General features: G+C 44.5%; 1 protein-coding gene across 6 annotated transcripts in view; it reads right to left on the bottom strand.

Moving 5' to 3' along the window:
- Positions 1-200: 200 nt before the first annotated feature.
- The window catches only part of LOC142488324 (uncharacterized), a 107,663-nt gene continuing 91,866 nt past the window's right edge, over positions 201-15,997 (bottom strand). For all 6 annotated transcript variants that reach the window (XM_075588690.1, XM_075588691.1, XM_075588692.1 and 3 more), the window contains one exon: positions 201-8,135. In XM_075588690.1, the coding sequence (XP_075444805.1) occupies positions 2,854-8,135 (5,282 nt within the window). In that variant the 3' untranslated portion in view covers positions 201-2,853. The remainder of the gene's footprint in view (positions 8,136-15,997) is intronic.

Here is a 15,997-nt window from a genome sequence, read left to right as displayed (position 1 = left end):
ATAATGTGTCCATCTTGTTACCCTTACGGATAAGACACAAATCCTAGCTGACAATGGATTAGGAAAGGAACACTCCAAAATATGTATCCACATTGAGTCCTAGGGGAACCAGGGTCTTAAGTTATTGGATCCAAAAAGTTTCCCTCTACATAAGCGAAAGTTGGCGTCGCAACACCCGAACAAAGGCAAAGTAGAGAGGGTAACTTCAAAATTACATTTAATTGACCATAAAAAAGAGGCAAAAACAGGCACTTTATCAAGGTCCCTATTTGTGTAACCCTCAGCTCAGAGTATTTAAGTGTAACGCGAACCCGGAAGTGAATTGGTCATGTCCTGTCAGAGCAAGCTAAACCAATCAGCCACCGGTTCTGACGTCCACCTGAACACCCACACAGTTCATTTAAAACATTCACAAACACTTTACAAGAAACAAATTGCAAATAGTTACAGAATCACAATAACATAAGAACCGAATACATTTGTTGCATACTGTTCTGTCTCATTTGCAATAGTCTGTCACTGACAAATAAAAAGGTATAAAAACAAATCATTAAGCTAAAGAATTATAGCCTCATTCACATGACATAATTGGAGAGATTTGTCAGAACAACCCCAAGAACATTTCTATGCAAAAAAAAAGGCTCTGGTTGGATTTGTGATTTAGATAAATCAATCACCTTAACCCTCATGCATCCTATTAAGCCTATAACCGACTCAAAAGCAAAGAATGATTGCATGATTTATGACATCTCAGACCACTTAAGGATATAAAAACAAAAGGATTTGCAATCACAAAAAAACATGCAATTCGTCAAGACTATGCATAGACCAGTGATTCCCAACAAGGGTTTAGTGGAACCCTGGGGCTCCTTGAAGCAGTCTCAGGGGTTCCTCCTTTGGACCACAGACCCCCCTGGGGGTGTTTTCTTTTGTATTTTGTAGGGTGGATTGAGAGAGCGTGGGGTAATTGACGGAAGGTAGGGGCGAGTGAGAGAAGTGAGGGGGGCAGGAGGGAGTGAGTGAAAAGAGGGAGTAAGAGTGAGACGCAAGGGATAAATAGATGCGAGGCGGGAGGGGGGAGTTAGTGAGATGGATGGGAGAGAAAAACATGGGTAGATGGTGGGAAATAGAGGTGGCTCATGAGGTGTGAAATGTTGTGACTGACCCCTGTCGAACCTAATATGTGTCAGCCACATAGGGGTTCCCCGAGATTTTTCGAAATACTTCAAGGGTTCCTCCAAACAAAAAAAGTTGGAAATCACTGGCATAGACAATATAAAAATAGAATGAATATTAGAACTTTTCACCTAGTTTGTAATATCAATGAAACTGTATATACAAATTCATTTTAACATTGCATAAATTGTTGTGAGTTAGTCTTACACATGGGCGGGTGAGTACAGCAAAAAAATAAAAAATATTACACACTCCCACCACCCTGAGAGTTATTTTTCATTTGATTTCATTGGTGCAAAACGGTCACTGATCATTGTTTATTTATATTCTTTTCTCTTGCGCTCCCCGTATTCTATTTCCTTATTTCAACATCTTTGTATAATACATGTTTCATGGCTCTACACCCCTGTTCATGCCCTATGAAAGTGTAGAGATGTCAAATCACATGTAGCTAGAATCATTCCTTCCTCCCATTTGTAATTATCCAACGCAATTAATACACCAGTAGCATCTTTTAAGTATGATTTCTGGGACTTAACGTATTTGTGTAGGTAAACATCAATCTACTCAGATTGGAGGTTAGGGAGTTTATACCAGATAATATCGTACTTCCAGGAGGATTTGTCAAATTTTTATGGATCTTAGGTATGAAATAGAATATTGTGAGTTTCGGCTTCTCCTTTAAAAGATATGTAAATTCTTTTTCCTTTAAGATCCTGATATCTTTTCACCTTATGAGTAGCTCTCGTAACTCACTAGAGAATTGATTTGTGGGGTCACTTTTCAATTTGATATATGTATCTGTATCCCTCAGAATTCTGTTAGACTCTCCCACCCCCACTTCTCTTTACTATACACACCCCTACTATTTTCTCATTTCCACACCTGCCCCCACTTCTTTGTCAGACCTGCCCCTACTTCTTGCTCTCTCTCTGTCAGACCCACCACCACTTCTCTCTGCCAGACTGTCAACCACCCTTCTCTCTGCCAAACCTGACCTACTCCTCACTGTCAGATCTTCATCCACCTCTCTCTGGCCGAGCAGCCAGCACACTGCTCTATCTGTACGACCCATCCCAATCCACCCGTTTGCCTGATCCACCCCTTGTTCTCTGCCAGATCCACCCCATTGTTTTCTGCCAGATCCACCCCAAATGTTCTCTCTTCAAGACTCAGTCCCACTCCTCTCTCTGCCAGACCCGACCCCACTCTTCTCTGCAAGACCAGCCCCCACTTTGCTGTCAGACCCACCTAATTCTCGCTCTGTGCCAGATCTGCCATCACTCCTCAGCTAGACCTACCCCCACTCCTTTCTCTATATTCCAGAACTTAAATCACAACTCTCTCTGGCAGACCCACCCCATCCTCTCTCTGAAAGACACACCCGACTCAGCTTTCTACAGTCGGCATATATAAATATCATGGTAATAAATAATGGTAACTATCGAGTTACCAACTACTTTTATTAGCACGACATTACTATGCTACCAGTATGTTGCCCAAAAAAGCAAATTTATCACCTTTATAAATTTAGTACCTGTATGAATCCTCTCATGTGTGAGGGAGTTGCAATTATGAGAAAAGCTTTTCACACACTCTTTACATGTGAAAGGTTTCTGCTCTGTATGAATCTTCTGGAGATAAAGGAGATTGTTCTTAATACTGAATGGTTTCCCACTATGTACATGTGAGCAGTTTCTTCCCTATGTGAATCCTCCCATGTGCGAGGAGGTTGCTCTTAAGTGAAAAGTGTTTTCCACACTCTGTACATGTGAACGGTTTCTCCCCAGTGTGAATCTTCTTATGTGTGAACAGGTTGCTCTTCTGTGAAAAGCTTTTTCCACACTCTGTGCATGTGAACGGTTTCTCCCCTGTATGAATCCTCTGGTGATCAAGAAGGTACCCCTTAGTAGTGAACGGTTTCCCACACTCAGCACATGTGAATAGTTTCTCCCCTGTATGAATCCTCTGGTGATCGAGAAGGTACCTCTTAGTACTGAACGATTTCCCACAATCAGCACATGTGAAAAGTTTCTCCCCTGTATGAATCCTCTGGTGATCGAGAAGGCACCTCTTACTACTGAGCTGTTTCCCACACTCAGCACATGTGAAAAGTTTCTCCCCTGTATGAATCCTCTGGTGATCGAGAAGGCACCTCTTAGTACTTAACGGTTTCCCACACTCAGCACATGTGAAAAGTTTCTCCCCTGTATGAATCCTCTGGTGATCGAGAAGGCCCCTCTTACTACTGAACTGTTTCCCACACTCTGTACACTTAAAAGGTTTGTCCGCTGTGTGAATACTCTGGTGTGAAAGGAGATTCTGCTTCAGTGAAAAGCTTTTTCCACACTCTGTACATGTGAACGGTTTCTCCCCGGTGTGAATCCTCTCATGTACGAGGAAGTGGCTTTTCCATGAAAAGCTTTTTCCACACTCTGTACATGTGAACGGTTTCACCCCTGTATGAATCCTCTCGTGTGTGAGGAGGTTGCTCTTCTGTGAAAAGCTTTTCCCACACTCTGTGCATGTGAACGGTTTCACCCCTGTATGAATCCTCTGGTGATCGAGTAGGTACCTCTTAGTACTGAACTGTTTTCCACACTCTGTACAATTAAAAGGTTTGTCCGCTGTGTGAATACTCTGGTGTGAAAGGAGATTCTGCTTCAGTGAAAAGCTTTTTCCACACTCTGTACATGTGAACGGTTTCTCCCCTGTGTGAATCCTCTCATGTACGAGGAAGTGGCTTTTCCATGAAAAGCTTTTTCCACACTCTGTACATGTGAAAGGTTTCTTCCCTGTATGAATCTTCTGGTGATAAAGCAGATTGTTCTTAATACTGAATTGTTTCCCATACTCTGTAAATGTGAATGGTTTGTCCCCTGTGTGAATGCTCTCATGTGTGAGGAGGCTGCTCTTCTGTGAAAAGCTTTTTCCACACACTGTACATGTGAACGGTTTCTTTCCTGTGTGAATCCGCTCATGTATAAGGAGGTTGCTCTTAAGTGAAAAGCTTTTTCCACACTCTGTACATGTGAATGGTTTCTTCCCTGTGTGAATCCTCTCATGTGCGAGGAAGTGGCTTTTCCATAAAAAGCTTTTTCCACACACTGTACATGTGAAAGGTTTCTCCCCTGTGTGAATCCTCTCATGTGTGAGAAGGTTGTTCTTCCATGAAAAGCTTTTTCCACACACTGTACATGTGAATGGTTTCACCCCTGTATGAATCCTCTTATGTGTGAGGAGGTTGCTCTTCTGTGAAAAGCCTTTTCCGCACTCCGTGCATGTGAATGGTTTCTCCCCTGTATGAATCCTCTGGTGATCGAGAAGGTACCTCTTAGTACTGAACGGTTTCCCACACTCTGTACAATTAAAAGGTTTGTCTGCTGTGTGAATACTCTGGTGTGAAAGGAGATTCTGCTTCAGTGAAAAGCTTTTTCCACACTCTGTACATGTGAACGGTTTCTCCCCTGTGTGAATCCTCTCATGTACGAGGAAGTGGCTTTTCCATGAAAAGCTTTTTCCACACTCTGTACATGTGAAAGGTTTCTTCCCTGTATGAATCTTCTGGTGATAAAGCAGATTGTTCTTAATACTGAATTGTTTCCCATACTCTGTACATGTGAACGATGATTTCTCCAATGTGTGTATCCTCTCATGTGTGAGAAGGTTGTTCTTCCATGAAAAGCTTTTTCCACACACTGTACATGTGAACGGTTTCACCCCTGTATGAATCCTCTTATGTGTGAGGAGGTTGCTCTTCTGTGAAAAGCCTTTTCCGCACTCCGCGCATGTGAATGGTTTCTCCCCTGTATGAATCCTCTGGTGATCGAGAAGGTACCTCTTAGTACTGAACTGTTTTCCACACTCTGTACAATTAAAAGGTTTGTCCGCTGTGTGAATACTCTGGTGTGAAAGGAGACTCCCCTTTAGTGAAAAGTTTTTTCCACACACTGTACATGTGAACGGTTTCTCCCCTGTGTGAATCCTCTCATGTGTGAGAAGGTTGTTCTTCCATGAAAAGCTTTTTCCACACACTGTACATGTGAACGGTTTCACCCCTGTATGAATCCTCTCATGTGTGAGGAGGTTGCTCTTCTGTGAAAAGCTTTTTCCACACTCTGTGCATGTGAAAGGTTTCTCCCCTGTATGAATCCTCTGGTGATCGAGAAGGTACCTCTTAGTACTGAACTGTTTCCCACACTCTGTACAATTAAAAGGTTTGTCCGCTGTGTGAATACTCTGGTGTGAAAGGAGATTCCGCTTCAGTGAAAAGCTTTTTCCACACTCTGTACATGTGAACGGTTTCTCCCCTGTGTGAATCCTCTCATGTACGAGGAAGTGGCTTTTCCATGAAAAGCTTTTTCCACACTCTGTACATGTGAAAGGTTTCTTCCCTGTATGAATCTTCTGGTGATATAGCAGATTGCTCTTAATACGGAATTGTTTCCCATACTCTGTACATGTGAACAATTTCTTCCCTGTGTGAATCCTATCATGTGTGAGGAGGTTGCTCTTCTGTGAAAAGCTTTTTCCGCACTCTGTGCATGTGAATGGTTTCTCTCCTGTATGAATCCTCTGGTGATCGAGAAGGTACCTCTTAGTACTGAACTGTTTTCCACACTCTGTACAATTAAAAGGTTTGTCCGCTGTGTGAATACTCTGGTGTGAAAGGAGACTCCCCTTCAGTGAAAAGTCTTTTCCACACACTGTACATGTGAACGGTTTCTCCCCTGTGTGAATCCTCTCATGTGTGAGGAGGTTGCTCTTCCATGAAAAGCTTTTTCCACACACTGTACATGTGAACGGTTTCACCCCTGTATGAATCCTCTCATGTGTGAGGAGGTTGCTCTTCTGTGAAAAGCTTTTCCCACACTCTGTGCATGTGAACGGTTTCACCCCTGTATGAATCCTCTGGTGATCGAGAAGGTACCTCTTAGTACTGAATTGTTTTCCACACTCTGTACAATTAAAAGGTTTGTCCGCTGTATGAATACTCTGGTGTGAAAGGAGATTCTGCTTCAGTGAAAAGCTTTTGCCACACACTGTACATGTGAACGGTTTCTCCCCTGTGTGAATCCTCATATGTACGAGGAAGTGGCTTTTCCATGAAAAGCTTTTTCCACACTCTGTACATGTGAAAGGTTTCTTCCCTGTATGAATCTTCTGGTGATAAAGCAGATTGCTCTTAATACTGAATTGTTTCCCATAATCTGTACATGCGAACGATTTCTTCTCTGTATGTATCCTCTCATGTGTGAGGAGATTGCTCTTCTGTGAAAAGCTTTTTCCGCACTCTGTGCATGCATAAGGTTTCTCCCCTGTATGAATCCTCTGGTGATCGAGAAGGTACCTCTTAGTACTGAACGTTTTTCCACACTCTGTACAATTAAAAGGTTTGTCCGTTGTGTGAATACTCTGGTGTGAAAGGAGACTCCCCTTCAGTGAAAAGCTTTTTCCACACTCTGTACATGTGAACGGTTTCTCCCCTGTATGAATCCTCTCATGTGTGAGGAGGTTGCTCTTAAGTGAAAAGCTTTTTCCACACTCTGTACATGTGAACGGTTTCTTCCCTGTGTGAATCCTCTCATGTACGAGGAAGTGGCTTTTCCATGAAAAGCTTTTCCCACACTCTGTACATGTGAAAGGTTTCTTCCCTGTATGAATTTTCTGGGGATAAAGCAGATTGTTCTTAATACTGAATTGTTTCCCACACTCTGTATAAGTGAACGATTTCTCCCGTGTGTGAATCCTCTCATGTGTAAGGAGGTTGCTCTTCTGTGAAAAGCTTTTTCCGCACTCTGTGCATGTGAAAGGGTTCTCCCCTGTATGAATCCTCTGGTGATCGAGAAGGTACCTCTTAGAACTGAACTGTTTTCCACACTCTGTACAATTAAAAGGTTTGTCGGCTGTGTGAATACTCTGGTGTGAAAGGAGACTCACCTTCAGTGAAAAGTTTTTTCCACACACTGTACATGTGAACGGTTTCACCCCTGTATGAATCCTCTCATGTGTGAGGAGGTTGCTCTTCTGTGAAAAGCTTTTTCCGCACTCTGTGCATGTGAAAGGTTTCTCCCCTGTATGAATCTTCTGGTGATCAAGAAGGTACCTCTTAGTACGGAACCGTTTCCCACACTCTGTACAATTAAAAGGTTTGTCTTCTGTGTGAATACTCTGGTGTGAAAGGAGATTCCGCATCAGTGAAAAGCTTTTTCCACACACTGTACATGTGAACAGTTTCATTCCTGTGTGAATCCTCTCATGTGTGAGCAGGTTGCTCTTCTGTGAAAAGCTTTTTCCGCACTCTGTACATGTGAAAGGTTTCTCCCCTGTATGAATCCTCTGGTGATCGAGAAGGTACCTCTTAGTAGTGAACAGTTTCCCACACTCAGCACATGTGAAAAGTTTCTCCCCTGTGTGAATCCTCATATGTGCAAGGAAGTGGCTTTTCCATGAAAAGTTTTTTCCACACTCTGTACATGTGAAAGGTTTCTCCCCTGTATGAATCCTCTGGTGATCGAGAAGGCACCTCTTAGTACTGAACAGTTTTCCACACTCTGTACAATTAAAAGGTTTGTCTGCTGTGTGAATACACTGGTGTGAAAGGAGATTCCCCTTCCGTGAAAAGCTTTTTCCACAGTCTGTACAGGTAAAGGGTTGCTCCCTAATGTGGGCACAAACATGGGTGAGAAATTCCCTATCTAATGAGAAGCCTTTGCCACACTCACAACAGACAAAAAGCTGTCCATCTCTCTCATATCTTCTGCTTGACCCATACTTAGACCCAGTTTGTACTATGTGCTGTACACGGCCGGTAAATTCATCATCATTGGGCATTGGTTCTTGGCACGTATCCAGCATGTGCCAGGAATCATGTTTTGTTGGCACTTCTAGGCTGCTAGGAGTTAACCCACTTCTGGACATATTGGAGCTCCAGTTTTGCCCCTCATTCAGACAGGTCTCTAACAGAAGGAAACAAAAAAGACAGAACTCAAATGTTTTCAAATCTGTAAATAAATGACTGAAAACAAATTACCATTCCAAAATACTCTGCATAATATACTTTATTGCTACTAAATTAACAAAATGTTCTCTTCACTCTATACTCATGGCCATAACATTGTGGCCCTGGACATCCAGTGGCCCCCCAATGACTGGTTGTGGTCCTAGAGACTTGACATTTTTTTCTGGCATCTCTCACACTGAATTCATTTTGATACAAATTATATAATTATTTATTACTGTAAGTGAAATGATACAAGGGAGCTCCAAAATTCTCAGGAGGAAGCCGTCATTTGCATTCGGCGAAACGTGTAGAGCGTGTCTTGCTGCAAGACTCAGAGAGGCATCCCGACGGCTCCAGCGGGTGAATTCATGTGACTGGAAGTGACGCCAGAGGAACAAGATGGATGCAGAAGTGACTGATGGCGCGGGCGGTAGAGCGGTGGAGCGGTGAGATCGCGACTTACCACAAAGTCACACCATATACTTACCCTGCCCATTACTCATTTTCTTATTATTGCTGATCCTACTACCACACGCCACCCAGGGACATCATTGCCACTAGTTGGATTATTGCTTCTATACTTCTAGTCAATTGTGAGTAGGAATTTTGGAGCTCCCTTTTATAATTTCCCTTTCACTGTGTTTAGCATTATTCCACTATGTAATGTTTTTCATTACATGACCTTCATCATCGCTCCCCTGGGGTTTGGAGAAATACATTGGTCAAGACTTTTGAAACAGTCTGTTTTAAGGTCTGTTTGCCCATTTTATTATTTTCACGTATTGGTGGTATGTGATTATTATATTGTGCACTTTATTTCAGTTGATTATATATATAGTTATCACTTTATATATTTTTTAATCTAATATACTGAATACATTGGTATATATATATATATATATATATATATATATATATATATATATATATATATATATATATATATGTTTATTGCACTGAGCACTTATTAGGAGTGTTAGAGCGCAATCCAGTGTTTTTTTGTCATACCCTCTTACATCTCAGCTCTAATCTTCTGACATATCCCTTCAAGCTCTAGTCAACACAGTCTTCCTTACTAAATGGTGAAATATTAAGAAAGAACATTTTAAGTGTTAATAAGGTGCGCTTGCAAAGTGATTCAGGTTGTGAAATTGTGCAACTGTACAGAAGTGATAATACACTTTGAAAAGATATTAGAATTACACCAATTATACAGTAAAATATATACATAGAATTCTTCCCTTAATAGAGTCTGCTGCTAATCAAAGCTGGTGGCTCAGCCTCACAAATCTAGTATGAATACAAAAAAGGAGAACAGTGCACAACTCTCAGTATAGTATTAAAAATGATATTAACGGTATGAAAAAGATGGTATTATATGAACGTACAAGAAGGTAAGTTAAACGATGCATTATAATATAAACACCACCAAGATGAGCTCTCCCAGAATGGAGAGACCCTCGTGCTGGCACCCGGTCAGGACACAATGGCAGTCAGAGGTAGATGAATCCGCGATCCCCGGAGCAATGTTTGATGCTGCAATCCTCAGGCAGCAACACCTGCAGTCCAGCGACCGACTGCAGGCGCTGCAACACGCCACTCAGACTGCTAGGGAAAATTATCATCGCTCTCCATTCACCTCGGACGGCTTGCTCTGGGACATACACTGATAACATCACCACCGAATCTGCCACAGAAATGTCTAGGAACCGTCCCGTGAGCGGCCAAAAGCCTGTTCTTTACAGATTTACAGATTTACAGATAAAAAAGATTTACAGATCATTCAAAGCTTATTGTGAGAGTTAGAAAAAGGAATGAAGTGGATAATGCTTACATTATACAACATAAAAAATATCTTCAATAATTTAGCTGGTTACACATTAGGTCAAGCTGTTTAATATTAACTTATAACTTAAATTTAACAATTGTGCATCTGAAAACAAAACCCAGTGTGTGTGTGTGTGTGTGTTTAAGTCATTATAAGTGGTGTGAAAATAGCAGGGCAGGGCACAGCTGTCGCCTAATACAGCTCAACCCATTATAGCGCGGTCCTAGGGGGCCACCTGATCCGACCACGCTATAACCAGAGCCGCGCGCCCAATAGGGGGGAGGGAAGAGGTGGCCGCCAGCCCAACACGTACCCCAGCAGCCCTACGTGTACCCTCGCACTTTCCCTAGCAGCCTGCCTCATGTCCCCAGCAGCTCCACACCGATCCCCCCCTGCCAGCCACGCTCTGATCCCCCCACCAGCCATGCTCCGACCCCCCCTGGCCAGCCACGCTCCGATCCCCCCCTGGCCAGCCACGCTCCGATCCCCCTCTGCCAGCCACGCTCCGATCCCCCTCTGCCAGTCACGCTCCGATCTCCCCCCTGCCAGACACGCTCCGATCCCTCCCTGCCAGCCACGCTCCGATCCCCCCTGCCAGCCACACTCCGATCCCCCAGCAGCTAACACCAGAGGTGGGGGGGGGGACTGTGAGTGTGTGCTGTGAGTGTATGCAGTGTGAGTTATAGCGGATCGAGCTATAACGGGGTTGAGCTATATATATATATATTTCTGGTTATTGCACTGAGCACTTATTGGGAGTGTTAGAGCGCCATCCAATGTTTTTTTTCCCTCCATACCCTCTTACATCTCAGCTCTAATCTCCTGCTATACCCCTTCCAGCTCTAGTAAACACTGTCTGCCATATGCCCCATTCCTCTCTACAGTACTCTCACATCTAAAACCCATCTCCCTTACTGTGCCACCCTCCCCCTCAGACTCCACCAATTCCCATCTCCACCCATCTTCAAATGGCGCCTGAAACATAATCTCTTCAATGAAACATTTGCTTAGTGTGGGCCAGTGACTCGTCCTTGCACTTTCTTGCTCCCTTAAAATGTTGTATATGGCACTTGCTCGTAGTATTGTAAGTCTCCAATTATTCCATTGAGAGTGTATGCTCTGTATGGCAGAAAAATAGTAGACAAATGTATTGCACACTAAATAAAAATGGTGAAATATTAAGAATGAACATTTTAAGTGTTAATAAGGTGCACTTGCAAAGTGCTACAGGTTGTGAAATTGTGCAACTGTACAGAAGTGATAATACATGTTGAAAAGATATTATTAGAATTACACCAATTATACAGTAAAAAATATACATATAATTCTTCCCTTAATAGTGTCTGCTGCTAATCAAAGCTGATGGCTCAGCCTCAGAAATCTAGTATGAATACAAAAAAGGAGAACAGTGCACAACTCTCAGTATAGTATTAAAAATGATATTAACGGTATGAAAAAGATGGTATTATATGCACGTACAAGAAGGTAAGTTAAACGATGCATTATAATATAAACACCATCAAGATGAGCTCTCCCAGAATGGAGAGACCCTCGTGCTGGCACCCGGTCAGGACACAATGGCAGTCAGAGGTAGATGAATCCGCGATCCCCGGAGCAATGTTTGATGCTACAATCCTCAGGCAGCAACACCTGCAGTCCAGCGACCGACTGCAGGCGCTGCAACACGCCACTCAGACTGCTAGGGAAAATTATCATCGCTCTCCATTCACCTCGGGCGGCTTGCTCTGGGACATACACTGATGACATCACCACCGAATCTGCCACAGAAATGTCTAGGAACCGTCCCGTGAGCGGCCAAAAGCCTGTTCTTTGCAGTCTGAGATGGTGCCCCGATAGAGAGGAATGTCACAAAGTTACATGAGTAACACAAGGTACTCAGTGCATTCCGTAGCTACTTCATCAGGGGTACTTGGTCGTGATAAACCCACCCAATTAAAATACCTACTGGTAACTAAATGGTTAAAACAGATATACTGTGCTGTATTGTGTTTTATTATGTTTTTTATTGTGTAATTATATCTGTCATCAGATTCACCAAAGCAAAAAGAGCATGTGACAAATTGCAAACAGACATCACACTGCATAGGAGGAAATCGGACAAAGGTGCTGCTTCCCGCAATATTGCTTCTTTTGTATGCAATAAGATGTCAGTCTGTGTGAGTGGGGTGCAACAATCGCATTCATGGGATGAGACAGCACAGCAGTGAGTACCAATCAGATGTTGCTTTTGCTGATCTACAGTACATGTCTACAAAGTACATAATACAGGACCAGATCACCAAGGGACATATAAGAAAGCCAAGAAAAAAAATATGCTTTAAAATAGTGTGTGTGTGTGTGTGTGTGTGTGTGTGTGTGTGTGTGTGTGTGTGTGTGTGTGTGTGTGTGTGTGTGTGCTGAGCAAAAAAAAGTGTGTGTGTGCTGAGCAAGCGCATTTTAAGTGAAACGACTGTGTTTTGTCACATATATTGTACTGTATTTGTGATGGTGATGTTTATAATTAAAACTCAAAACACAATTTCAGTGACAAAAACGCAAAGAAGTTTGACTTAGAATGTGTGTTCGCGGCACATACACCCCCGGCCTCAGTTTTACCTACAGTATTTGCACTTCTATATGTATAGTAACTGAAATCCCCGTGTGTGTGTGGGCGTGTATCTCTGTGTGTGCTGCGTCTGTGCCAGTGCAGTGTCTGTGGACGCCGGCACACTGAGCCGGCGCCTACTGCGCAGATGCGCCGAGCCGGCGGCAACGTCTCCAGTGCATTCGTACCGTGCGCGGGAGGCCTTTGCATGAGCGCCGAGCTGGCAACACTGATGACCTCTTCTGCCAGCAGTGACGTCACTTCTGTGACTGCAGTTCCGTCACCAAGAATGTGATTTACTCCAAGGGAAATTTTCATTTATTATTTATTTATAAAATGTTTTACCAGGAAGTAACAGCAAAACACACAAAATCCACGGGGAGCATGGGGAGGAAACAAAAATAAATTTAAGTGCAGCAAAAAAAGGCAACGTGGAAAAAAGCCTTCAAATGACTTGGCTCTAATGAATTAACTACTTACAAGATGTAAGAGTCAAATAGGCAGAGTCAAATACCAGGAAGTAATACATTGAGCGTTACCTCTCGTTTTCAAGTATGTCCTGGGCATAGAGTTATGATGACAAATACAGTTACATAAGTGAACAGGGTATACATTATATACAAAACATTGCATGCACAGTAAGAGATAATACTGTATATATTATAGGCGTATGTAACAGTTACAGACCAGATTCAAATGTGAGATAGCTTTAGTTTAGTTTTTAAAGAACTTAGACTTGTGGTGGCTGTGAGGGTCTCCGATAGATTGTTTCAGTTTTGGGGTTGCACAGTAAGACAAGTAGGAGCAGCCGGATACTTTGCTGAACTTTGGGATTATGAACATTCTTTTGAAGACAGATCTCAGAAAAGTGCTGCATGTGGTGAGGAGCTTGTTCAGTTAGACGGGTAGCTTGCCCAGAAAGTATTTGAAGGCAAGACAGGAAAGGTGAACTTTGTGCCTAGACTCAAGTAATGACCAATCTAGTTCTTTGAGCATTTCGCAGTGATGTGTGTTGTAGTTGCATTGGAGAACAAAACAGCATATTGAATTGTAGAGGGTACTAGCTGATATACCCGGCGTTGCCCGGGATGTAATGTTCTCGCTCCCCCTCCCTCCCTCTCAACTCCCTTCCACTCTCTTCCCCCCCTCATCACAGCTGCGCCCCCCTCCTCCCAGTGTTCACAGGTCCGATTCCCCCCCCCCCATTCAATGCTCTATTTCACCCCCTCCCCCCTTCAATGCTTTGTTTCCCACCCCCTCCCTCCCGTTCACAAATCCGCCCCCCCCCCACACACTGTTTACATCTCCGTGGCCTCCATGTGTTTGGCAGCTGAGCTGACTGAGGGGGGAAGTGTGTGTGTCAGTCAGTCAGTGTGTGTGTGTGTCAGTGAGTGAGTGTGTCAGTGAGTGAGTGTGTGTGTCAGTGAGTGTGTGTGTCAGTGTGTGTCCGTGAGTGAGTGTGTCAGTGTGTGAGTGTGTCAGTCAGTGTGTGTCAGTCAGTGAGTGTGTGTCAGTCAGTGAGTGTATGTCAGTGAGTGAGTGTCAGTCATTCAGTGAGTGTGTGTGTGTCAGTCAGTGAGTGTGTGTCAGTCAGTATGTATTTATGTGTGGGCTTCTCCCTCTCTCCTGACTCCCTCCCCCCTGACTCCCCCCACTGACTCCCTCTCCCCCCCTCCCTCTCCTGACTCCCTCTCCCCCCCTCTCTCCTGACTCCCTCTCCCCCCCTCTCTCCTGACTCCCTCTCCCCCCTCTCTCCTGACTCTCTCTCCCCCCTCTCCTGACTCCCTCTCCCCCCCTCTCCTGACTCCCTCTCCCCCCCTCTCCTGACTCCCTCTCCCCCCCTCTCTCCTGACTCCCTCTCCCCCCTCTCTCCTGACTCCCTCTCCCCCCTCTCTCCTGACTCCCTCTCCCGACTCCCTCCCCCCTCTCCTAACTCCCTCTCCCTCCTGACTCTCTCTCCCCCCTCCCTCTCCTGACTCCTTCTCCCCACTCTCTCCTGACTCCCTCTCCCCCCCTCTCCTTACTCCCTTTCCCCCCCTCTCCTGACTCCCTCTCCGCTGACTCGCTCTCTCCCCCACCCACTCTCTCCTGACTCGCTCTCCCCCCCGCTGACTGGCGGTGTCGCGCTAGTGTCGGCGGCGGGTGGAAAGGTGAGGCGCTGCTGAGAGGGTGGGGAGTGGTGGAGCAGAGGCGACGGCGGCGGTGACGACCCCCCCCCCGAGGATCTGTGTCGGCAGCGGGTGGGGAGGAGGTGAGGCGCTGCTTAGAGGGGGTGGTCGGTGGTGTGGCAGAGGCGGCTGGCGACGGCGGTGGTTGCCCCCCCCTTCCCCCGCAGAGCTGTGACGGCGGCGGGTGGGAAGGAGGTGAGGCGCTGCTACGAGAGGGTGGTGGGGCAGAGGCGGCTGTCGGCGGAAGTGGTGTTGTCCTTCCCGTGTGTGTGTGTGTGGTCAGTTAGAGGTGCACGTGGTCACGGTGTGAGGAGAGTGTGCGTGTGTCTCTTCTCCCTGCCTGGCCCGCAGGCCAATGAGCTGTCCTGCAGACATACACACACACAAACATTATTTGAGACTTATATATATATATATAGATCAAGTTTGCTAAAGTGGGTTTGGAGTGCCGAGCAATATACTCCACATAGTCGATAATTGGCATTAGCATCCGCTGTGCGATACTCTCTGACCAGCAGACTTAGGGAGGATTTGTTCCTGTAAAGTACACCTAGTTTGGCATAGATTTTGGATGTCAGGGTATCAATGTGCATCCCAAATGTTATATGGGAGTCAAACCATATGCCCAAGTATTTAAAACTAGTAAAGGGAGTTAGGGTGGTGTTAGCTTTGGTTCTGATCTGGAGCTCAGTCATTGGAAGCTTAAAAAATTTAGCCTTGGTCCCAAATACCATTGTTACAGTCTTGTCGGTGTTTAAAAACAGTTTTTTTGGGAAATTCAATTTTCAAGTCTCAAAAAGTCATTTTTTGAAGTATGTGTTCAAGGTCGGAGAGGCTAGGGCTGTGTGCATATAAGATTGTGTCATCTGCATACATGTGTATTGAAGCTCCTTTACAAGCTGTAGGAAGATCATTGATGAACACTGAGAAGAGTAGGGCCCCCAGAACAGAGCCTTGCAGGACACCACAAGGGGTTGGAGTTAGAACCTGAGATAGACACATGTTGGGATCTACCTGATAGGTAGGAATTAAACCAGTTTAAAGCATGCTTCCCTATTCAAGAGCACTGGAGTTTGTTAAGCAGGGTAACATGATCAACAGTATCAAAAGCCTTTGCAAAATCTAGGAATATTGCACCTGTGAGTTGTCCCAGTTCCATTCCACACTGGATTTCATTGTAAACTTTTAGCAGGGTAGTTACCGTGGAGTGTTTTGGG

This window comes from Ascaphus truei, chromosome 2 (assembly GCF_040206685.1).
Source record: "Ascaphus truei isolate aAscTru1 chromosome 2, aAscTru1.hap1, whole genome shotgun sequence".
NCBI lineage: Eukaryota > Metazoa > Chordata > Amphibia > Anura > Ascaphidae > Ascaphus > Ascaphus truei.
The sequence above is the reverse complement of the archived record's forward strand: the minus strand, read 5'-3'. Positions and strand labels throughout refer to the sequence as shown.